A 23,555-nucleotide genomic window follows, 5' to 3' on the forward strand; every position below is an offset into this window, starting at 1 on the left:
TGGCTCCCCATGGCCCATGTGATCCCAGGGATGCTCGCGAACTGCCTGCGCCCCTGGGATACGAGGGCCCTGCGCATTTCGAGTTGGAGAGGCCCAGGAATGGACATATACGCACCTCGGGAGCCCTCAGGTAAGTCTGTAGATCTTTTCCAGATCGGAGACCTCCGCACACAGGAAGCCTCCGATCGGAAAATACGGGCCAATGAGTGCAAATTATTTTAATTACTGAAAGGAGAGAGAGGCGCGAGGAGAGCAGAGGATTTACACTTCTCCTGTATTAAGAGTCGTAACCCAGGGCACATGCGACAGGCTGCAGCAGGCCCCAACCTCAGCATTCGCTTTCTCACCTACCTCACTCACCCTCCTGCAGTCATGGCTGAGGTGGGAGAAAGAGAAGATGAAATTCAGTTCTTACGAACTGAGTACTGCTCAACTTATCAGATGTTATACAAGACTGCGCAGCAGCTAAAGCACAAAAGGCTAATTTGAGTTGTCATACGGCTCATATACTGAAATAACACTGGTGTTTCAAGACTTTTATAATTGTTCAATGTCATTTACTCCCGTGTTATCGATCGCTTATCATTTTGTCAGCTATTGTTACATTACCTATTGCAAACATGCCTTTTCACTTCCTGTGTTGTAACATTTAATTACGTTTCCTTTCATGCTATTTCCATCATACGATTTCTTTCGCATTAGACGGTCACATTTAAATTTATCAGGGGTGAAATTTATCTTGAGTGGTAGCACATCGGCAACTAGTTTTATAATCCACCCGGAAATTTCAGTTGCTGAAAAAAACTTTTTTCTTAAAGCATTTTGAATGATTGATTCAACTTTTATTTATAATTTTTACTTATTAGTTTCTCCTGAGTGATCACTCGGGATTAGTAATTTTCATAAGTCTATAGTAATTTCTCACAAGTAGTTTTCTACCTGCTTTCCTTATTTTTGATTAGTACATTCCCTACCTCTTGAATTATAATTTGCTGCTTTTTTACTTTGAGCCAATCAATAAAGTATAATTGGAAAAATATTGATGACAAAAGTGTGATGACAATAGTATAACAGAAAAAGTGCGATGACAGGAAATAAATAGTGTAATGAGTAAGAAGTATGTGCTAGATGCAAGACTTTTAATACATATAGATATATATGTGATGCCATTATTGTTATTTACATTCCTGTTAATTGCGAGCTCTGCATACACCACATGCTTCATCCAGGTAACAAAACCGGCTACAGTCTTGTTTGCAGACCACCAGAAATTGAATCAGCTACTAGGAAGGCGATTAACACAGCTGTTTATGGCCCAAAGTTTGCTGTCAAAATAAAGGCGAGGCCAATGGCATTCATCGTTATTTGTGCATAAATGGTACAGCAACTTCAGGCGAGGGGCAGAGGTGCGGTTAAACTCAAATATACAAAGGTTGCTGGCTGAGTTGAGCTCCACCGTTAGCTTCGCGAAAACAGCATCTCGGTGTCTGCCTCACCACTGAAATGCATTGAATGGCGTGAAGTTGCTGCAATTGCATGGTGGTTACGAACTAAACTCGCCACAAAAAATTAAGTCTTGTCATTGCAAGTGCAAGTACCCTTTTAACGACATGATAACTGTTAATTACTGCAAATCAATCTCTCTTGCACTGAAAATTAACTATTAAAAGTATGGAGTCTCATTCCTTCAGGTTTTAATTGTTGTTGGAGATTTTTAAAATAACAATTTTTTTTTAAATTAAAAAATGCACTTTTCCTTGCTGTCTCTCTTTTTCTCTCTCTCTTAATCCCTCTCTTTAATTTCTTTTTCTATACCAAATTTGTCATTGAATTCACACACTCTAATTTACACTTCCTTCTCTGTTGTTCCTCTGTTTATTTCTCAATCCTTCAACTTGATTGGTTAAGAAGATACCCTGTTGCTTTCCCTGTTCACTCAGGTCCCAGATGCTCTGTTTCCTTCACTGCGACGTTATCAGCTCGTAATTTCAGTAACTTGCCACCCAAAAAAATTAAAATCCTAAACGTGCAAGGACAAGTCTAACTACGGCAGATACCGTTAGATGATTTGCCACAGCAAAAGCCGGGCCAATATTTTTCCTCCTTTCGTGTGGAGAGGCTCGCATCTCCACAATAGAACAACTACCACATGACCCACACATGGAAGGATTTTTACTTTTGGGTTATCAATTCATACCTTTTAAAATAAATATTGTGCAACAGCACTTCTAAAACAAGTAGTCTGCCATTTTAGAATAATAATAAATTGTTCATTTGTGGCTTATGACCCTATTGATAACTTGGTTTGGTATAACATGTGCAATAAATACAGCAGTTTTATTCTAATGCAGTATAAACAATACTGTTAACAGACTATGTAAGAGGATTAATCAACATTAAATTAACATTGTTATTCATATGGTTTTCACCAAACCTCAGATCAAATGTTATATTTAAGTGAATGTGACAGACTTTTTTTCAGATGATAAATATCCATTTGCAGGATGATCTGTTTGTTCATTTACTTACGTTCACATAACTTGCTGTTGTAAAAGGTTCCAGCTTCCCATGGTTTCTGATGGAATCCAGGGCAGCAACGATCACAACTTTCTCCACAGGTGTTGTGTTCACATTCACAGCTAAATTTCTGCCAGATGAACAGAATACATTCAAATGAAATAGACTAGATCTATTTGTTAACTTAAATAGGAACCTCAATTATTTCACTGCCATAGCCCAGTGCTTGTTGCTTTGTACAAAAGGTAATTATATCCACTTCCTGCTCAATGCTTTTATTATGTCTATAATGAATATTGAAGTATCTTGTTTCAACAAATTCATCCTGCATACAGTTATGCTTAGACAGGCTAGGTTGTATTCAATTAGCCACAAATAGGACCGCAACAGCATGGAAAATTTGATTAATGCGTAAACAACTAAGAACACTATCTTGCTCCAATTTACGATATTCCAAATAATTATCACATAAGAACTGCACACTGATTATATAAACAGTAAAATAATTAGCTCAATCATAGAATGATACAGCACAGAAGGAGGTCATTCGGCCAATCGTGCCTGTGCCAGCTCTTTGAACGAGCGATCCAATTAGTCCCACTCCCCTGCTCTTTCCCTACAGCCCTGCAAATTTTTCCACTTCAAGTATTTATCCAATTCCCTTTGGAAAGTTATTATTGAATCTGCTTCCACCACCCTTTCAAGCAATGCATTCCAGATCATAACAACTCGCTGCATAATTCTTTTTTCTTCATTTTTGCCTGTGGTTCTTTTGCCAATTACCTCATTCTTCCTACCAACATGAATCACTTCATACTTCTCTGCATTAAATTTAATCTGTCATTTATCAGCCCATTTCACCAGTCTGTCTATGTCCTCCTGATGTCTGTTACTATCCTCCTCACCTTTACTACATTTTCAAGTTTTGTGTCATCTCCAAACTTTGAAATTATACTCTTTATGCCCGAGTCCAGGTCATTAATATATATCAAAAAGAGCAGTGGTCCCAACATTGACTGCTGGAGAACACCACTGCACACTTTTGTCCAGTCTGAAAAGTCAACTGTTCACCACTACTCCTTGCTTTCTGGCCGTTAGCCAATTTTGTATACACGCAGCCACTGCCCCTTAAATCCCATGGGCTTTAATTTTACTAACAAGTCTATTATGGTACTTTATCAAACGCCTTTTGAAAGTCCATATACACAACATCAACTGCACGACCCTCACCAACCCTCCCACTACTTCATTAAAGAACTTAATCAAGTTAGTCAAACACGATTTGCCTTTGACAAATCCATGCTGACTTTCATTAGCCCATATTTTTCCAAGTGCCAATTAATTTTGTCCCAGATTAATGTCTCTAAAAGTTTCCCCACCACCGACGTTAGGCTGACTGGCCTGTAGTTGCCGGGTTTATCCCTCTTCCCTTTTTTGAACAGAGTATAACATTTACAATCTTCCAGTTCTCTGGCACCACTCCCATTTTGAAGGAGGATTGAAAGATTGTGGTGTTGAGATACCGTGGCAAACGTGGGAGTCGAGACAAGAGTTGGTGAAACACAATTGCTTTAATCTACATCATGGCAAAGAGAGAGCTTGAAAAGCCCGCGCAACCACTTAAATACTCCCCAGACAGGAAGTGCTCCCGGCAGCCTGTCCCTGTGGGAAACAAGTTGCCGGAGGAAAGGGCCCCCAGCTGGGGGTGGCTGCTGCCGGCAGTGCACCTGCGTAAACTGTCCGTGCCGCCGTGAGCGGATTATGTCCAATGGTGGCGTGTCGCCACAGAGCTCCCCCCAGAATCCGCTTAGGAGGTGTGGACGAGTCGTGATGGTGGTCTAATGGTTCTGCCGGAGCGGCTCTGAGTGGTCGCCGGTCCAGCTGGTGGGGCCGGGCGGTTCGCTGCCGGCTGTGCTGGCTTGCTGGCGGGACGGCCTCTAGTTGGAGGTCGGGCCACGGGGACCTGTTCCCCTGGTTCTGTGTGTGCTGGTTTGAGCCGGTCGATGGAGACTGTTTCGACCCTGTCGCCGAGTTGCAGCTTGAAGACCTTGTCCCCGGTTTGTAGTACCTCGTACGGTCCGTCGTACGGGGGTCGCAGGGGTCCACGGTGCGCGTCGTGTCGCACGAAGACGAAGCGTGCCTGCTGTAAGTTTGGCGGGACGTGAGGTGCGAGTTTGCCGTGTCGGTTGACCGGAAGTGGGGCGAACTGTTGAGCGGAAGAGAAAGAGTTGAGCCGCTGCTGTTCGGCCGACCAAGGCGTGGTAGCCTCCGGGAGGAATTCGCCTGGTGCGCGCAGCGGTTGTCCGTAGACTAACTCCGCTGCTGAGGACTGGAGGTCTTCCTTGACCGCAGTGCGTAGGCCTAGTAGCACCCACGGTAGGCGGTCAGTCCAGGTACTGTCCTGCAGGCCGGCGCGGAGTGAGGCCTTGAGTGACCTGTGGAAGCGTTCACAAAGCCCGTTGGCCTGCGGGTGGTACGCCGTGGTTCGGTGGAGCGTCACCCCGACGTTGCGTGCTGTGGCCGTCCAGAGTTCGGAGGTGAACTGGGCGCCTCTGTCGGAGGTTATGTCGGCCGGTACGCCGAACCTCGCAACCCAGGTGTTAACGAACGCCCTGGCGATGTCGGCTGTGGTGGTGGAGGTCAGCAGCACTGCCTCAGGCCAGCATGTGTAGCGGTCGACCATCGTGAGGAGATAAGTTTATCCTTGCGATGGCGGCAGAGGACCGACGATGTCGACGTGTACGTGGTCGAAGCGGCGGCTGGGTACCTCGAAGTCTCCCGGGGTGCTTTTGTGTGCAGCTGTACCTTAGCCCGTTGGCAGGCGAGGCAGGAGGTGGCCCAAGTCCGAACATCTTTGCTGAGGCCGCGCCAGACGAAGCGCTGGGAGAGGAGTTTGACGGATGCGCGGGAACCCGGGTGGGAGAGCCCGTGGAGCGCGTCGAAGATGCGGCGGCGCCAGGTTGCAGGGACGACCGGCCTGGGTTGGCCGAGTGAGACGTCGCAAGTGACTGCCGTGGCTTCGGGCCCGTGCACGACCTTGGCTAGGCGTAGCCCTGGCAGGCTGGTAGCCGCCGAGAGGAGGTCTGGGTCCATGAGCTGGACCGCTGCTAGTTGCGCGTAGTCGACCGCGAGGTGATTCGCGCAGATGGCGGGACGGGAAAGGCAGTCGGCGACAACGTTGTCTCTACCGGAGACGTGCTGGATGTCCGTGGTAAACTCAGACACGGCCGCGAGCTGGCGTTGCTGCCTAGCGGACCAGGTTTTGGTGTGCTTGGCCATCGCGTATGTGAGCGGCTTGTGGTCCACGTACGCGGTAAAGGGACGGCCTTCCAGGAGGAACCTGAAATGGCGGACCGACAGGTGGAGCGCGAGGAGCTCGCGGTCGAAAGTAGAGTATTTGACCTCCGGGGGGCGCAGTTGGCGGCTGTAGAAGGCAAGTGGCTGCCACGCGCCATTGACCCACTGCTCGAACACGGCTCCGACCGCGTGGTCGGAGGCGTCGGTGCTGAGCGCGACCCGGGCATCGGCCCTCGGGTGCGCGAGCAGGGTGGCGTCGGCGAGCGCGTTTTTGGTGGCGTCGAAGGCGGCTGACGTGTCAGTGGTCCAGGCTACGGCCATCTTGCCGGATTTACCTCGGAGGGAGTCGTATAGGGGCTTCATGAGGGCTGCTGCTCTGGGGATGAACCTGTTGTAGAAGTTCACCATCCCGAGGAACTCCTGGAGGCCCTTGATGGTTTTGGGGCGGGGGAATTGCTGGACGGCCTGCACCTTGTCGGGCAGGAGGACGGCCCCAGCAGGGGTGATGTGGTGGCCGAGAAAATCGATCTCGGCTAGGCCGAATTGGCACTTCGCCGGGCTGAGGATGAGCCCATGTTGGGCTAGGCGCCCGAACAGGATGCGAAGGTGTTCGAGGTGTTCCTGTTGGGAGGAGCTGGCCACGAGAATGTCATCTAGATAGACGAATAGGAAGTTCAGGTCCCGGAGGACTGAGTCCATAAGGCGCTGGAAAGCCTGGGCTGCAGTCTTGAGGCCGAAGGGCATTCTCAGGAACTCGAACAGGCCGAATGGGGTGATGACGGCTGTTTTGGGGATGTCCGCGGGGTGTACGGGGACTTGCTGGTAACCGCGCACCAGGTCGACCTTGGAAAAGACGGTTCGTCCGGCCAGTCGGGCCGAGAAGTCCTGGATTTGCGGCACTGGGTATCGGTCGGGGGTGGTGGCGTCGTTGAGGCGGCGGTAGTCCCCGCAGGGGCGCCAGCCTCCGCCGGGCTTGGGGGCGATGTGGAGGGGCGAGGCCCAAGGGCTGCTGGAGCGGCGGATGATGCCGAGTTGCTCCATGGTGGTGAACTCGGCCCGCGCGATTTCCAGCTTGGCCAGGTTGAGTCTGCGGGCGTGGGCAGAGACCGGGGGGCCGGTGGTGGGGATATAGTGCTCCACACCGTGTTTGGCAGCTTTGGCCGAAAAGGTTGGATTGGTGAGGGCGGGAAACTCGGCTAGAAGTGCCGAGTAGTCGTCCATGGCTCTGGTGAGGCAGTAGGTCGTCAGGCCGGCCGAACGGGCCGGGGTGAATGCGCCAGGGATGGGGGCCATAGTGTTGATGTCGACGAGGCGGTGCCTCGGAATGTCGACAAGGAGGTCGTGGGCGCGTAGGAAGTCGGCGCCGAGGAGTGGGCAGAGGACCTTGGCTGTGAGGAACTCCCAGCGGTAGCGGCGGCCTGCGAGGTCGAGCGTGACCATACGGGTGCCGTATGTGCGGATGTCAGAGCCATTGGCTGCGGCCAGCGTGATACCCCGTGCGCCGCGTTGGATTTCGAGGGCGGAGGCGGGGGTGATGCTGTGCTGGGCTCCTGTGTCGCACAGAAATCGGCGGTTGGTGCTGTCATCGGTGACGTACAGTAGGGGCCCCTTTTGCCCCGCGGCCATCGTGGGGGCCGGTGCGGGGGGGGGTTTGAAAGTGCACGGTGGCGTGAAGCGTTGGGCCCTAGTGCCAAAACGGGTGTGGTAGTAGCAGTGACCCAGAGTGGAAGGGCGGTCGGGCCTAGTAGGCCGGGGAGACCGCGTGGTCGTTGCTGTGAGGTCGGGCGCGACGTCGCGGGCGGTCTGTGCGGAGAGCAGCCGGTCGGCCTTTTCGGCTATCTCATTCAGGTCCGTGGAGCCAGACTCCACAATGAGCGGGCGGATGCTGGCGGGGAGCTGCCGAATGAAAAGCGTGCGAAAGAGGGCGCTGGGGTTTTTGTCGTCCGAGAGGGACAGCATGTGGGAAAGCAGATCCGATGGTGAAGCGTCACCAAGGCCGGGGAGGTCGAGGAGTTGGCAGTTGCGCTGGTAAGAGGGCGCCTGAAATTTTTTAAGAAGCGCGGCCTTCAGATGTTCGTACTTGCCTTCCACTGGTGGATCCTGCAGCGCTGCCCAAACCTTGGGGACTGTGGCGTAGGTGAGAGAGGCGACGAGGTAGTCGTACTTCGTGGCGTCGACTGTAATGCTTCTCAGCCGGAATCTGGACTCGGCTTGAATGAACCAGGCCTCGGCCAGGTTCTCCCAAAAGTCCGGTAGTTTAACCGTGACTGCGTTTGTATCCGCCATGCTAGCTTAGGATTTGTCCTGAGCGTCGGGGTCACCAGTGTTGAGATACCGCGGCAAACGTGGGAGTCGAGACCAGAGTTGGTGAAACACAACTGCTTTAATCTACATCATGGCAAAGAGAGAGCTTGAAAAGCCCGCGCAACCACTTAAATACTCCCCAGACAGGAAGTGCTCCCAGCAGCCTGTCCCTGTGGGAAACAAGTTGCCGGAGGAAAGGGCCCCCGGCTGGGGGCGGCTGCTGCCGGCAGTGCGCCTGCGTAAACTGTCCGTGCCGCCGTGAGCGGATTATGTCCAATGGTGGCGTGTCGCCACAGTGGCAAGGGCCTCTGCAATTTCCACCATTACTTCCCTCAGCAACCTATGATGCATCCCATCCGGACCAGGTGACTTTTCCACTTTGAGCACTGCCAACTTTTTTTGTACCTGCTCTTTATTTTTATCCCATCCAATTTTTTTATTACCTCCTTCTTTACTGTGACAGCATCCTCTTCCTTAGTGAAGACAGATGCAAAGTACTTATTTAGTAGCTCAGCCATGCCCTCTGTCTCCACAAGATCTCCTTTTCGATCCCGAATTGGCCCCACGCTACATTAGGACAATTGAAGTCCTGCATTATTACTATTCTAAAGTTCTGCATATTTCTGCAATTTTCCTGCAAATTTGCTCCTCTATCTCCTTCCGACTATTTAGTGGTCTCTAGATGCAATATACTTATTTAGTAGCGCAGCCATGCCCTCTAACTCCACAAAATCTCCTTTTGGTCCCTAATCGGCCCCACCCTTCCTATGACTAACCTTTTACTATTTATGTTTATAAAAGACTTTTGGGTTCCCTTTTAAGTTACCTGCTAATTTATTCTCATACACTCTCTTTGCTCCTCCTATTTCCTTTTTCATTTCTTCCCTGTACATTATGGGCAGGATTTTAACTCAGGTGCAGGATGGTGTCGTGTTATCCGCATTTCATGTTATCCACCCAAATCTAAATGGATGTGGGAGATTGATGCAATTTTAACTTAATTGTCCAATTGATTTCCAACATGTGGGAACCCTTGGCAAATGGGTTTTTCCTGACTGAAAGTCGCCTCCGATGTTGTCATCATTACTCCTGCATTTAAGGTCTACAGCAAGCCTTGCTTCTTCTGCAGGCTTCCCAGCTTTCTCCATTTGGTGTGAGAGGGACCTGCAGGAAACATGACAAGCAGGAGGCCCAGAACAGCTCCTCGTTTCGACGAGGTGGCCCTGCAGGCATTGGTGGATGGGGCTAGGGCCAACAGGAAGGTGCTCTTCCCTTGCTCAGGGAGGAAGAGGCCTCCCAAGCAGACTAAGGCAGTGTGGTTGCAGGTGGCTGAGGAGGTCAACTCCTTGGGAGTCTCACGACGAACCTGGATTCAGTACCGGAAAAGATTTCATGACCTTCAGCGCACTGGAAAAGTGAGTATGAATTTCCCATCACCCTCAATCTGACCCCCATTGCCTTTCCTCACCAGCACTCAGCTTTAGCAATCTCTTCCTCCACATCCCACTTGACACTAACATCCATGCACCCTTACCCATTCCCTCTCTCTCTATGCACACATTCACATAACAATTCCACCATGCAGCCCTCACACTCCCTATCACTCTGATGCTTTGAACACAACTGACAACACACAGGGAGGGCCTTTGGTCTTGCAACCTCACTCCATCTTTGTCTCCTTCTAAGTATCTATGCTATGCAATCTCTACACTCACTCCTTCATTCTCACTCAACCTCCACTTGTCTCCCTCATTGCAGGAAAAGAGAGCTCACAACAAGAGAGAGCGAGCCAGGACAGGAGGAGGGCCACCCTCAATAGCCCACCTGACCCCCTGAGAGGAGGCCGCCCTGGAAATCATCGGCATTGAGGATGATTCGCGCAAGTGGGGGACGGACAGATGGGTGCAACACAGCAAGCTGGTGACAAAAAAGTTTCCCATCTCTCTCTTTGACATTGCATGAGTCGCTGATGATGATTGTAAAGCTCTAACAGATGGACTTATGAGCATCTGCAAAAAGCAATGTGCATTTAGCCTTGGCATCACATCTCTGACTATTTCCTTTACTCCCCCACAGGACCATCACAAGCATCCATCCCCCTAGCCAGGAAGAAGAGGCTGAGCAGCCAGACTCCACAGAGGAAGCTGCAACCTCTGAGGGCGCAGCGTCACCAGATATCTGCGCACCCAGCACCAGCGCAGACACTCACACCTCGGTGGGACCTTCGGGACATAGAGTAGTGTTGTCACCTGGTGTATCACAGCTCACAAGTGAGCATCAGCAGATTGTGGAGACAGGGACAGCAGTGGAGAGTCATAGTCAGAGGGCGCCGGACTCTGCCAGCTCGGCTCAGCAGCATGTCGACCCTCTGCCTCTGGGTCCATCCATGAGATCAGCGGTGATGGAACTCCAGGCACAGATGCAGGAGTCTCTGGCAGGTTTTGTCTCTAGGGTCGCTGCGAGTGTGGAGCGAATGGAGGAGTCCATAGCGAACATGACCAGAGCCTTTGTGGAGTCATTGGCGCATGAACGCATCACCACGGAAAGGATGGCTACCTCCGTGGAAAGGATGGCTGCCATAGAGGAGAGGATGGCTACTGTAGAGGAGAGGATGGCTACAGCCATGGAGGAGCTTAGTCGCCAGGGTATGGAAAACATGGTCATTGTTCAGAATAGAATGACATCTTTTGAGGAGCGATGGGCATCTATTGAACAGAGAAACCAGACTTTCATGGAAGTCCTTCTGAGTAGGACTGCCATTGCAGATACGGGCACCTTGGTGTGCAGCAAGTTGCTCTCCAGCCACTTGCAGGCGTTGAGGGGGACCTGACCCATGAGAGGCAGGTTGGTGGCAGACCTCAAGGAAGTGGGGGCTCCTCTCCAAGCGCTCACACTTCCATGCCACTGCAGAGCCCCACCAGAGCCCACACCCAAGTGAGATAGGTGTCTCAACCCCTGCACAGCCGCAGACTGTTGACAAGCCCTCACAGGCTCGCCACCCCAGAGGACGCCCGCCAAAGGTGTCGAGACAGGAGCAGCAGCAAAGTGAGCAAGGGGCCTCCACATCTGCTGAAGCCACAGGGGAGGCACCACGTAGGAACATGCATAAGAGGAAAATTCTGCACAAAGAGCCCCGAGAGCGGAGAGGCGGCGGACCTGCGAGGGAGCACCAGAGGCGGCGGAGGATAAAAGGAGCAGCCCGAGGCAGCAAGGCCCAGAGCCCCGAGAGCAGAGAGGCGGCGGACCTGCGAGGGAGCACCAGAGGCGGCAGAGGATAAAAGGAGCAGCCCGAGGCAGCGAGGCCCAGAGCCCCGAGAGTGGAGAGGCGGCGGACCTGCGAGGAAGCACCAGAGGTGGCTTACCAATCCAGGTTCCGGGAGAGGGAAGCAAAAAGTAATCGAAGTGTGAGGTCACCAAGAAGCAGGTAAGTGATTGGTTGGTGAGTATTTTCTTTCTAAATTTTTCTAAACTTAAATTTTGTGGTTTCTAAGGTCTCTGTTGTGTAGCAGGGACTACTATTAAGCAAGGGCCCTTGAGTATATCATTTAATTGAAGTGAAATTGGTGGGATTCATTTAATTTTAATTAATTAATTAAAGGGTAATTCATGGCAGGACAGCCCAGCCCCGTAGTATGCTCCTCCTGCTCTATGTGGGAAATCAGGGACGCTTCCTGTGTCCCTGACGACCATGTGTGCGGGAAGTGTGTCCAGCTGCAGCTACTGACACACCGCATTGCGGCACTGGAGCTGCGGATTGATTCATTTTGGAGCATTCGCGATGCTGAGGATGTTGTGAATATCACATTTAGCGAGTTGGTCACACTGCAGGTAAAGGGTGTACAGGCAGGAAGGGAATGGGTGACCAGCAGGCAGAGTAAGAGGCGCAGGCAGGTAATGCAGGAATCCCCTGTGGCCATCCCTCTCTCAAACAGATATACCACGTTGAATACTGTTGGGGGGAATGACTCATCAGGGGAAGGCAGCAGCAGCCAACTTCCTGGCACCATGGGTGGCTCTGCTGCACAGGACGGGAGGAAAAAGAGTGGAAGAGCTATAGTGATAGGGGACTCAATTGTAAGGGAAATAGATAGGCGTTTTTGCGGCCGCAATCGAGACTCCAGGATGGTGTGTTGCCTCCCTGGCGCAAGGGTCAAGGACGTCTCGGAGCGGCTGCTGAACATTTTGGAGGGGGAGGGCGAACAGCCAGTTGTCGTGGTGCACATAGGCACCAACGATATAGGTAAAAAATGGGATGAGGTCCGAAAAGCAGAATATAGGGAGTTAGGAGGTAAATTGAAAAATAGGACCTCAAAGGTAGTAATCTCAGGATTGTTACCAGTGCCACGTGCTAGTCAGAGTAGAAATAGGAGGATATTTCAAATGAATACGTGGCTAGAGGAATGGTGCAAGGGGGAGGGATTCAAATTCCTTGGACATTGGAACCAGTTCTGGGAGAGGTGGGACCAGTACTAACGGGACGGTTTGCACCTGGGCAGGGCCGGGACCGATGTCCTAGGGGGAGAGTTTGCTAGTGCTGTTGGGGAGGGTTTAAACTAAAGTGGCAGGGGTTGGGAGCCTGAGCAGGGAGACAGAGGAAAGGGAAACAAGGAAAAAAGCAAAAGACAGGAAGGAGAAAAACAAAATTAGAAGGCAAAGAACTCAACGGTTTAAATCAAACATGGTTACAGTAAATAATAATTCATATAGGTCTGAGCACATTAAAAAAACAAACCTGAAGGCTTTGTGCCTTAATGCAAGGAGCATTCGGAACAAGGTGGATGAATTAGCTGCGCAAATAGAGGTAAACGAATATGATTTGATTGGGATTACAGAAACATGGCTCCAGGGTGGCCAAGGCTGGGAACTCAACATCCAGGGTTATTCAATATTTAGGAAGGATAGGCAAAAAAGAAAGGGAGGTGGGGTAGCATTGCTGGTTAAAGAGGGGATTAACACAATTGAAAGGAAGGATATTAACTCTGATGATGCGGAATCTGTATGGGTAGAACTGAGAAATATCAAGGGGCAGAAAACGTTAGTGGGAGTGGTATATAGACCTCCAAACAGTAATACTGAGGTTGGGGATGGCATTAAAAGGTAAATTAGAGAAGCATGCAGTAAGGGCACAGCAGTCATCATGGGTGACTTTAAGTTACATATAGATTGGGCTAACCAAATTAGTAAAAATACTGTGGAGGAGGAATTCCTAGAATGTTTACGGGATGGTTTTCTGGAACAATATGTCGAGGAACCAACCAGAGATCAGGCCATCTTAGACTGGGTATTATGTAATGAGAGAGGATTAATTAGCAATCTTGTTGTATGAGGCCCCTTGGGTCAAAGCGATCATAATATGATAGAATTCTTCATTAGGATGGAGAGTGAAGTAGTTGACTCGGAGACTAGGGTCCTGAACTTAAATAAAGGAAACTACGATGGTATGAGGCGTGAATTGGGTAGGATGGATTGGGGAATGTCACTCAAAGGGTTGACGGTGGATAGGCAATGGCAAACATTCAAAGACCGCATGGATGAACTACAGAAGTTGTTCATCACAGTTTGGGATAGGAATAAAACAAAAAGGGTGACTCAACCGTGGCTAACAAGGGAAATTAGGGATAGCATAAGATCCAAGGAGAGGGCATATAAATTGGCCAGAAAAAGCGGTAACCCTGAGGATTGGGAGCAGTTTAGGATTCAACAAAGGAGGACAAAGGGATTAATTAAGAAGGGGAAAATAGAATATGAAAGTAAGCTTGCAGGGAACATAAAAACTGACTGTAAGAGCTTTTATAGATATGTGAAGAGAAAAAGATTAGTGAAATCAAGTGTAGGTCCCTTGCAGTCAGAAGCAGGGGAAGTTATAATGGGGAACAAAGAAATGGTAGACCAATTAAATGCATATTTTGGTTCTGTCTTCACAAAGGAGGACACAAATAACCTCCCAGAGATGTTGGAGAACATAGGGTCTGATGAGAGGGAGGAACTGAAAGAAATCAGTATTTGTAGGGAAATGGTGTTAGGGGAATTGACGGGATTGAAGGCCGATAAATCCCCAGGGCCTGATAATCTACATCCTAGGGTACTTAAGGAGGTGGCCCTAGAAATAGTAGATGCATTGCTGATCATCTTCCAAAATTCGCTGGAATCTGGAACTGTACCCATGGATTGGAGGGTAGCTAATGTTACCCCACTATTCAAAAAGGGTGGTAGAGAGAAAGCGGGGAATTACAGACCGGTAAGCCTGACATCGGTAGTGGGGAAAATGCTAGAGTCCATTATAAAGGATGTAATAGCTGAGCACTTGGAAAACAGTGACAGGATCAGACAAAGTCAACATGGATTTACAAAAGGTAAATCGTACTGGAATTTTTTGAGGATGTAACTGGGAAAATAGATAAGGGAGAACCAGTAGATGTGGTGTATTTGGACTTCCAAAAGGCTTTCGATAAGGTCCCGCATAAGAGATTATCGTGTAAAGTTAAGGCACATGGGATTGGGGGCAAGGTATTGACTTGGATAGAGAACTGGTTGGCGGACAGAAGGCAGAGAGTAGGAATTAACGGGTCTTTTTCCAAGTGGCAGGCAGTGACTAGTGGGGTACCGCAGGGATCGGTCCTTGGACCCCAGCTATTCACAATATACATTAATGATCTAGATAAGGGAACTAGATGTAATATCTCCAAGTTTGCAGACGACACAAAGCTGGGTGGGCGTGTGTGCTGCGAGGAGGATACCGAGAAACTCCAGGATGATTTGGACAGGTTGGGTGGTTGGGCAGAAGCGTGGCAGATGCAATATAACATGGATAAATGCGAGGTCATCCACTTTGGTGTCAAAAACAGAAAGGCAGACTATTATCTGAATGGCAATAGATTGGGAGAAGGGGAAGTGCAACGAGACCTGAGTGTCCTTGTGCACCAGTCGCTGAAGGTAAGCATGCAGGTGCAGCAGGCGGTGAAGAAGGCAAATGGTATGTTGGCCTTCATAGCGAAAGGGTTTGAGTACAGGAGCAAGGCTGTCCTGCTGCAGTTGTACAGGGCCTTGGTGAGACCACACCTTGAGTACTGTGTGCAGTTTTGGTCGCCTTATCTGAAGAAGGATGTTCTTGCCATGGAAGGAGTTCAGCGAAGATTTACAAGGCTGATCCCTGGGATGGCAGGAATGACGTATGAGGAGAGATTGGGTTGAATGGGCTTATATTCGCTGGAGTTTAGAAGAATGAGAGGGGATCTCATCGAAACTTATAAAATTCTGACAGGTCTGGACAAACTAGATGCAGGTAGAATGTTCCCGATGGTCGGAGAGTCCAGAACCAGGGGTCATAGTCTAAGGATAAGGGGTAAGCCATTTAGGACAGAGATGAGGAAGAATTTCTTCACCCAGAGAGTGGTGAACCTGTGGAATTCTCTACCACAGAAGGCGGTTGAGGCCAAGTCTTTAAATATATTCAAGAAGGAGTTAGATATATTTCTTAGAGCTAAAGGTATCAAGGGATATGGGGAGAAGGCAGGTACGGGGTACTGAGTTTGGATGATCAGCCATGATCTCATCGAATGGCGGAGCAGGCTCGAGGGGCCGAATGGCCTACTCCTGCTCCTATCTTCTATGTTTCTACGTTACAAGGGTAGTCACTTGGGTGCAATTTTGTGTTTACTGTAAAAATGCCATCACTTTGTTATTGTACATAAAAATGCTGATGGCAAATGTTGCAGTTGTGACGTCTGTCATTTCGCTATTGGGACTTCCACATTGAGGGCTTAGGCATACTTGCAACTGTCAGTATGGTGGTCAGAGTGCTAGGAATCCTCTGGTTCTTGGCCATTGTCAATGCTCTGGTAAGAAGCTGCGAGGCAAAAGTGTTTGATTGACTAGGCTAAGCAAATCTGGCCAGGATAAATGCGTTCCTTCCATCCCAGGCAGCAATGTTCTCGCGTAATGCTGCTGCTGGTTGATGAGCCTCTGCAGGATGTTTGTTTTCACACTCCTCCTCCTCCTTCTCCTCATCTGGGGAGGATATGTGAGGAGCCACTTGGTCCTCAGAAATCTGCAAGCCATGACGCTATGCCATGTTGTGAAGTGCACAACAAACCACGACGACTCTGGAGACCCTGGCTGCTGAGTACTGCAGGGCTCCACCTGATATATCCAGGCATCTGAAGCGCATCTTCAGCAAACCAATGGTTTGCTCGATTATGGCTCTGGTGGACATGTGGCTGGAGTTGTAGCTCTCCTCAGTTTCGTTGGATGGTCTCCTCAATGGCGTCATTAGCCACGTCCTCAGGGGATAGCCCTTGTCTCCAAGTAGCCATCCGTTAAGTTGGTCTGGCGGACTGAATAGCGGAGGCACACTAGACTGGCGCAGTGTGAAGGAGTCATGGCAACTGCCAGGGTACTTGGCACAAACATGCAAAATTTCCTTCTTATGGTCACACACCAGCTGAACGTTAAGGGAGTGGAAGCCCTTGCAGTTGACAAAAATGCCTGGATTGCAATGGGGTGCCTTAAGGGCCACATGTGTGCAGTCAACGACGCCCTGCACCCTTGGAAAGCCTGTCGGATGAGCTAATCCAACCGCTCGCGCCATGACACTTGCTCGATACTTGGTGAAATGGATGTGATTGTGCGCGAGGGCAAAGAGGGCATCGGTTACCTGCGTGATGCAAGTGTTTGCGGCCGCCTGGGAGATGCCGCTGATGTCTGCTGCTGATCCCTGGAATGAGCCTGAGTGCGGTGGTGACTTTCACGGCCACTGGTAATGCTTGTCCACCTGGCCCTCTGGGCAGCAGGTCTTGCTGTAGCATTGCGCAGATGTCACTCACTACCACTCGCGAAAGTCAGATCCGCCTTTGGCACTGCTGCTCAGACATGTTGAGATAGCTGACCCTGTGTCTGTAGACCCTGTTTGGGGGGTATCTCCTGTGCCGACGGGCTTCCAGGCGCTGGCCCCTTCTGGCCTGTGCAGCTTCAGATGGGTGAGCAGCAGCCTGGCGCTCCTGCTGCTGCTGTTGTTGTTGGTGCTGCTGTTGTTCCTGGTTCTGCTAGTGCCGCGGCTGGTGCTCGAGCTCCTCTAATGCCCAGATGGGAAGGAAATAGATGGCTCCCATGCTCCTGGTATATGCCTCAGTTGAAGAAGCGCTGAGGGAAGGTGGCGAGAGGGGTTTCCCAGGAGGTCACACTGGAGATGGGTGTAAGGCTCCAACCTTCCACAGGTGTGGTTAAGCCTTCTAAAAGTTGCCCCAGACCTGAGACCACTAAGTCCTGCCACCTGCAAATGATGACTGATCAATTCTCCTCTTTAATGGTTGACCTGCAGTTGATAGTCAGCAATCCAATAGTGCTCCCGTCAAGTATCACCATCGTGTTTCCCACCAGGCGTGTTTCACGTGGGAAAAGGGTTAAAATCGAAGGGCCTTTTAAAATAGGATTATAGAGGCCATTTAGTGCTTGTTAAGGGCCTTAACGACCAGTTCCGCCTGTTGGAGGCGGGACGGAGACAGGAGCATCAGACACGCCTGAGTTCAAATTGCTCGGAGTCGGGAACCAGGCCGGGGGGGGGGGGGGTCCCGCGTGCCAGTTTTTGCGATTTTAACCCCCCACACGCCTCCAGTCCCGCCTCCACGGCTCAATGAAAATCCTGCCCTATGTGTTCATCTTGGGTCTCTACTTGACATTTATCATAAGCCTCCTTTTTCTGTTCCATTTTAATCTCTATAGTGGTTAGCACTGTTGCCTCACAGCGCCAGGGACCCGGGTTCGAATCCAGCCTCGGGTGACTGTATGGAGTTTGCACATTCTCCCCGTGTTTGCGTGGGTTTCCTCCGGGTGCTCCGGTTTCCTCCCACAGTCCAAAGATGTGCGGGTTAGGATGATTGGCTATGATAAATTGACCCTTAGTGTTAGGGGGATTAAATACGTGGGGTTACGGGGATAGGGTGGGATATGTGTTGGTGTAGGGATTACGGGGATCGGGTGGGATATGTGTCGGTGCAGGCTCGATGGGCCAAAATGGCCTCTATCTGCACTGTGGGATTTCTGTGAATGTGTGATTTAGTGATCCAGGGAGCTCTAGCTTTGGATGCCCTTCCTTTCCCCCTCGTGGCTAGTCTGTACCTGAACCATCTCCTCTTTGAAGGCCTCCCATTGTTCATTTACTGTTTTACCTGCCAATCTTTGATTCCAATCCACCTGGGCCAGGTCCCTTTTCAACTCACTGAAATTAGCTCTCCTCCAGTTGAATATTTTCACATTTGATTTTTCTTTGTCCTTTTCCATAACTATTCAAAACCAATAAAAGCTTTTTTCAGTTTTCATGAGATGATCTACAACTTTTAAGATAATGATTAAATTATTGCCTCAAATCTCTGCATGAAGACAGCTACGAACCAGGAATGGATTGCAGCTCTTGCCTGCTATTCTCACTCAGCCCTCCTCCTGATTGTACATTTTGATACTGTCGGTGGGATTGTTTGTAGGAGAGAGTGCATACTAGTTGCGGGAGGTGTGTGAGTTAAGTATGCCTTTTGGCTGGTCCACCATGAGAGTCTTTACTAACATTTGTAGACTGTTTTATCTTTCTGACCAAGGAAAGAAGTGCCTGACATTTTGTTAAGGTTACTTCTAAAAGCAATTATGATGAAGGAATATACTTACATTGATTACTAAATCAAGAGGGCAAGCACTTGCATGTCCATAGCAGATGCACATCCCACCAACAGAAATGTCTTTCAGAGAGTAGTAATACTAAAATGGGAATAGGACAAGCATTAAAAATGTCAATAAGAGTATATTATTGTTCTACATTACTTACTCTGGATGTTACCATTGAAATGGGAACTTCAAACATAAGGGCAGCTTTTTGATAATCCCAACAACCAGGACCAGGTAGTACAGTTAGTTAAGCTCTGGTGGGATCAGAGGATCCTAGCTTCAAATGCTGGCAGGTTTCATTCTATCTTAACCCATGCTCAGTTGAGTAAAATAAAAACACATTTTAGAATGAAGGAAGGGAGGGAGAGCCAGAGACAGGATACAGTGCTTGACACACTATCACAAATACCATCCCCAAACACTCCTGGCTGTTGGCAATGAAAAAGAAAAGATTCGCACTACCTCATGTTACTATTTGGTGATGATGAGGTAAGTCTTTCTAATATCAATAGCCAATTATATTTCTGTTACCAATAACCATGTCAAGTTGGCTCTGATTTTGCAACATTTAAATGTTTGATACTATAGCTATTATTATCATTATAAACTAACAAGTTCACCTTATCCCAAATGATCAGCATTAAAATGTTTTGAATAGCAGTATTAAAAACCATCATCCAAGATTAACACTTTCAACGAAAATTTTTATTGGTGTTTCAATAATCATACCCACTTTACTTGTATGTACGATCAGAAATGTCAGAAAATGGGACCTGAAACGTTAACTCTGTTTCTCTCTCCACGGATGCTGCCTGGCCTGCTGAGTATTTCCAGCATTTTCTGTTGTTATTTCAGATTTCCAGCATCCGCAGTATTTTGCTATTACATACCAACTATATAGCCCTGCTGTCCTGCAGTTTTGTGTCATATCAACAAAACTACATTTTTGCAAGTTTGAGCACTTGTTTTACGTTGTTTTAGCTCTGCACCAGTTGCAGCATAACTTTAATAATTTTTGTATTTGTTCTTGGGATATGGGCAACACTGGCAAGACAGCAATTCTTGCCCATCCCTAGTTGCCCAGGGGGCAATAAGAGTCACATGCAGGGCTGATAGGAGTGGCAGGGTATTAGTGAATCAGTTGGGTTTATTACAACAAATCCAGTAGCTTTCATGGTCATTTTCTGGCGCTAGCCCACACATTACCAGATTTATTGAACTCAGTTTCACAACTTGTTATGGTAGGATTTAAACTCAACCTCTGGATTGTTAGTCTGGTACCATAACCACTACACTACCATACCCTACCCTCAAAAATTATCTTTTAAACTTTGCCTATCCAAAGAGTGATGTGGAACCAGCAGTAACCAGCAGTATCACTCAAGTCTGCTGGCGCTGTATCACTGTACACATGTTGTGGTCCCAAACTGATAACCTAAGTATTAAAATGCCATGAGAGTGGAATGGCTGCATTTTGTTTATTGATATCCATATTGTTGTGCATAATTTGTGTTAACTAAAATAAACTCACAACTTAAGATATGGAATGGCTAGCATCTTTAATAAAACAGAAGAAAAGTTTAATTAAACATTATTTTCATGTGCGATTTCATAAAGCCAAAGGATTTTAAAAGCATTTAGAGCTCAATCAAAAAGAGAGTCTATAATCTATAAATTATGAATGCAATATGACTCAAAATTTATATTGAACATTTATAAAAGGCAAAAATTCTCACCCTTCTGGAAACAATAGGGTCAATATCCTTTGCATCATTGTAAGCTAATGTCATAAGATCAGCGTTAAGTGTTCTAATTCTCTCAAGCCTCAGACGAATGTAGCGAGTTGAAGTGAACTCCAGCAAAGTTGAGGATGGATCTTCAGCACTGGGCCTTCCATTAATAAGTGATGTATGAATCTGAACGCAAAATAGGGCAAACTTAATATTCACAAGTAAATACTCAACTTCTTGTTCATAAATGTTCTGTAGGCATTCACGTCTATCAAATGTTTACAAACATGTCCTTTGGTCTCTGAACACCTATTAATATAATGATATTACTGAATTAGAAAATGACAGTAAAAACTTTAATATAGGCCAGAATTTTCCAGGGAGTCAGCAGGTGGGATCGGTGGCAGGGCAGGTGGGAAAAAAAAATTTTTTCACAGCGGGTCGGGACCCCACTGTGAACCCGCCACCACACGCCTTTCCCAATGTCAGGTCTGTCAGCACTGAGCAGACCCGAAATGCAGCGGCGGGGGACCCAATTCAGGTAATTAGTGGCTTGTTTAAAGCCACTTAAGAATGATTTTCAGCTCACCTTTTACATTTGACAACTTGCCATCGGGGTCCATGCTGGTCGTGGACCACATCTGTTAAGCTGAGGTGCGAGTTCAGTGGCCAGTGAATCAGCTGATGAGTTGGCAGCTTCAAATGTAAAATAAAAGCTCCCACCTCACAGAGATATCTTCCCTCAGCCACAAGCTCTTCCTCACCACATTTCCACAATAGATTCACCATGCTGCAAGTCTTTACACAAGTCTCCATCCAGTCTGACCTCATTACCTCTCTCACCATTGACAGATCACTTTTGTCATCTCTACTTCACCTGCCATCTATTCCATCAGCATGGGTGCACTTTATACTCTCTCACCTTGGTCCTCAGAATCCCACCACGATCAGCCCCAACACCAGCAGCACCGGGCGCATCAGCAGCACAAACAACAACACCAACCTGCACTCCGCGGGGTGCTGAAGAGGAACAGCAACGGGGGCAGGTGCTGGCAGGCGGCCAGCAACAAAAATGGCCGCCAGGCACCTCGCCTTTAATTAGCGCCATCCCGGCCGCAGGCGGGCCCCCCTGACCATGTCGGACATAGCGTCCGGCGGTAAGTCAGGGGGCGCTACCAAAGATCATAGCCAGGTTGCGAGCGGGGCACTGCGCATGGCGATGATGTCATCGCCGGTGGCGCAGCACTGCAGGGCACTAATGGTTACCGCCATTGCTAACCTCCCGCTGAATTTTGCAGGAGGCGTTGGCGGCGCCGCGCCCAGGCAATACTTGCTTTGCGCCCCGTTAGCGCCCTCTTAGGCGCAAAGCAACTGAATTTTTCCCCCAAAGTGTTCAAAATAAAGGTTTGAATGTTTGACACTGCATTAACAGAAACTTTGCATCAACATTGCCTAAAACACCCAAGTGCCTACCCTTGTGTGTTGTTGGTTGCTATGATTGGACTAGAGTGAGGGTGAGTGTGAGGGGTGGCTCGTGAGATGGGGATGTGATAATGTAGATAGAGAGGGATGGGTGTAGGTGTAAGGTAAGTTGGTGTGAGTAAAGATGTGCAGGAGTAGGGTAGGGAAGGCAGAGTGATGGGGATATGATGAGCAGCACAGCAGGATAAGGTTGCGTGTGGCTTTGTACTAACGTTTCATGATCTACTGAGATCATTGAAAGGTTTGCGCCACTGCAGCCTGGTCCTCCTGACGACATCCCTGCTTGTGTCCTCCTGTGCAATGTGCAACCCGGCTGTGTTGGTGTCCTGGGGAGGTGTCTTCCGCCGACTGGAAGGGAAGAGAACCTCCCTGTGTGCTGTGACTCCCTCCATAAGCATATAGAGGGAGTCATGGGAGGGCCTGGATTCAGCCGTGCACCTCTGTGCAGTGATTGTCAGTGTTTGCAGCACCGCAATGCTGTACAACACTGACAGCACAAATGTCAAAGTAAATTTGTGCATGGTCCCTTTAAGGAAACCGGCTGATGACATGTTATCAAATGATGTCATCAGACCTGCTTCCTTCATTTGGCTGGCAAACATGCTGGGCAGGCTTAACAAGATCAATCAGGGGAAAATCATTTTGGACAGCGGGCTGGAGCCAGCAGCGAGGCCGGGACCCGCCACTGACGTCGCCCACTACGGACCCACCGAGGTTGGTAAAATCCAGCCCTAACTACTTAAATGACCATGCAAAACAATCCACACTTAAAATAAATTTTGGCCATATATCGTCTAACACCATAGAAATGTTTCATTTATTAAATTCTGTATAACTGGTATTTTTCAAAATATTAATTCACAAATCACATTGGACCACTGTGTCATAATAACAGCTCTTTAATGCACAAACTATTGCACAGTGGTTCACAGATGGTTGAAGTAATTCCATGTCTTGAACTGGAGACATTATTTATTTGGATTACTTATTTCACTTATATTGAACAATAGAGTTAATTTTAAAGTATTGAAGCTGCAGCAAATATTTTCCAGTATAATGTGAGCAACCAGAAATAGTCCTAATTTACAAATGCAAAACAAAGGACTTGATCCAGTTACATTTGTTTTTGTTTCCTCTGTACTCCAGAATTTTTCATGTTACGACCACTATGTCAACATAATATGCTTCCAGATGTTGTTTTCATAAGGTTATTTAATATCTGGCAGTTATGCAGCCAACACAGCTGGCTGATTACCATATTGATAAGTGGCAACTTAGGGGAAGCAGGGAAGCTGCTGATTGCCTTGTTCAGGATGGGCTCCGAGCCTGATTGAATTTGCCACACTCTTTCAATCTGTGCTTATATTTCTTATGCCACTCGGTTTGCCTTTTTGAATTGGATAGGAGGGGAAGTTTGTTCTCTGAGCACTGCTCCCTGATCAACAGAATGAGGAAGCAGCAGTGAAGCACATTTCTCCTTTCAAAACAACACTTATCTAATGGCGAAAACTCATTTCTGGTGATCAAAAGCATCACAAATCAGCTTTCTGACCTATCTTGCTGTCAGACCAATTT

General features: G+C 48.3%; 1 protein-coding gene across 2 annotated transcripts in view; it reads right to left on the reverse strand.

Annotated features, from left to right (window-relative positions):
* The window catches only part of lama2 (laminin, alpha 2), a 600,632-nt gene that overhangs the window by 354,866 nt on the left and 222,211 nt on the right, over nt 1-23,555 (reverse strand). For both annotated transcript variants that reach the window (XM_085997158.1, XM_085997157.1), the window contains exons 5-7: nt 20,505-20,684; nt 18,772-18,861; nt 2,530-2,647 (exon numbers count right to left, since the gene is read on the reverse strand). In XM_085997158.1, coding sequence (XP_085853284.1) covers nt 2,530-2,647; nt 18,772-18,861; nt 20,505-20,684 — 388 coding nt within the window. The remainder of the gene's footprint in view (nt 1-2,529; nt 2,648-18,771; nt 18,862-20,504; nt 20,685-23,555) is intronic.

Source organism: Somniosus microcephalus, chromosome 9, assembly GCF_052327205.1.
Source record: "Somniosus microcephalus isolate GS21.2 chromosome 9, FLI_Smic_1.0, whole genome shotgun sequence".
In the NCBI taxonomy this organism is placed as follows: Eukaryota; Metazoa; Chordata; class Chondrichthyes; order Squaliformes; family Somniosidae; genus Somniosus; species Somniosus microcephalus.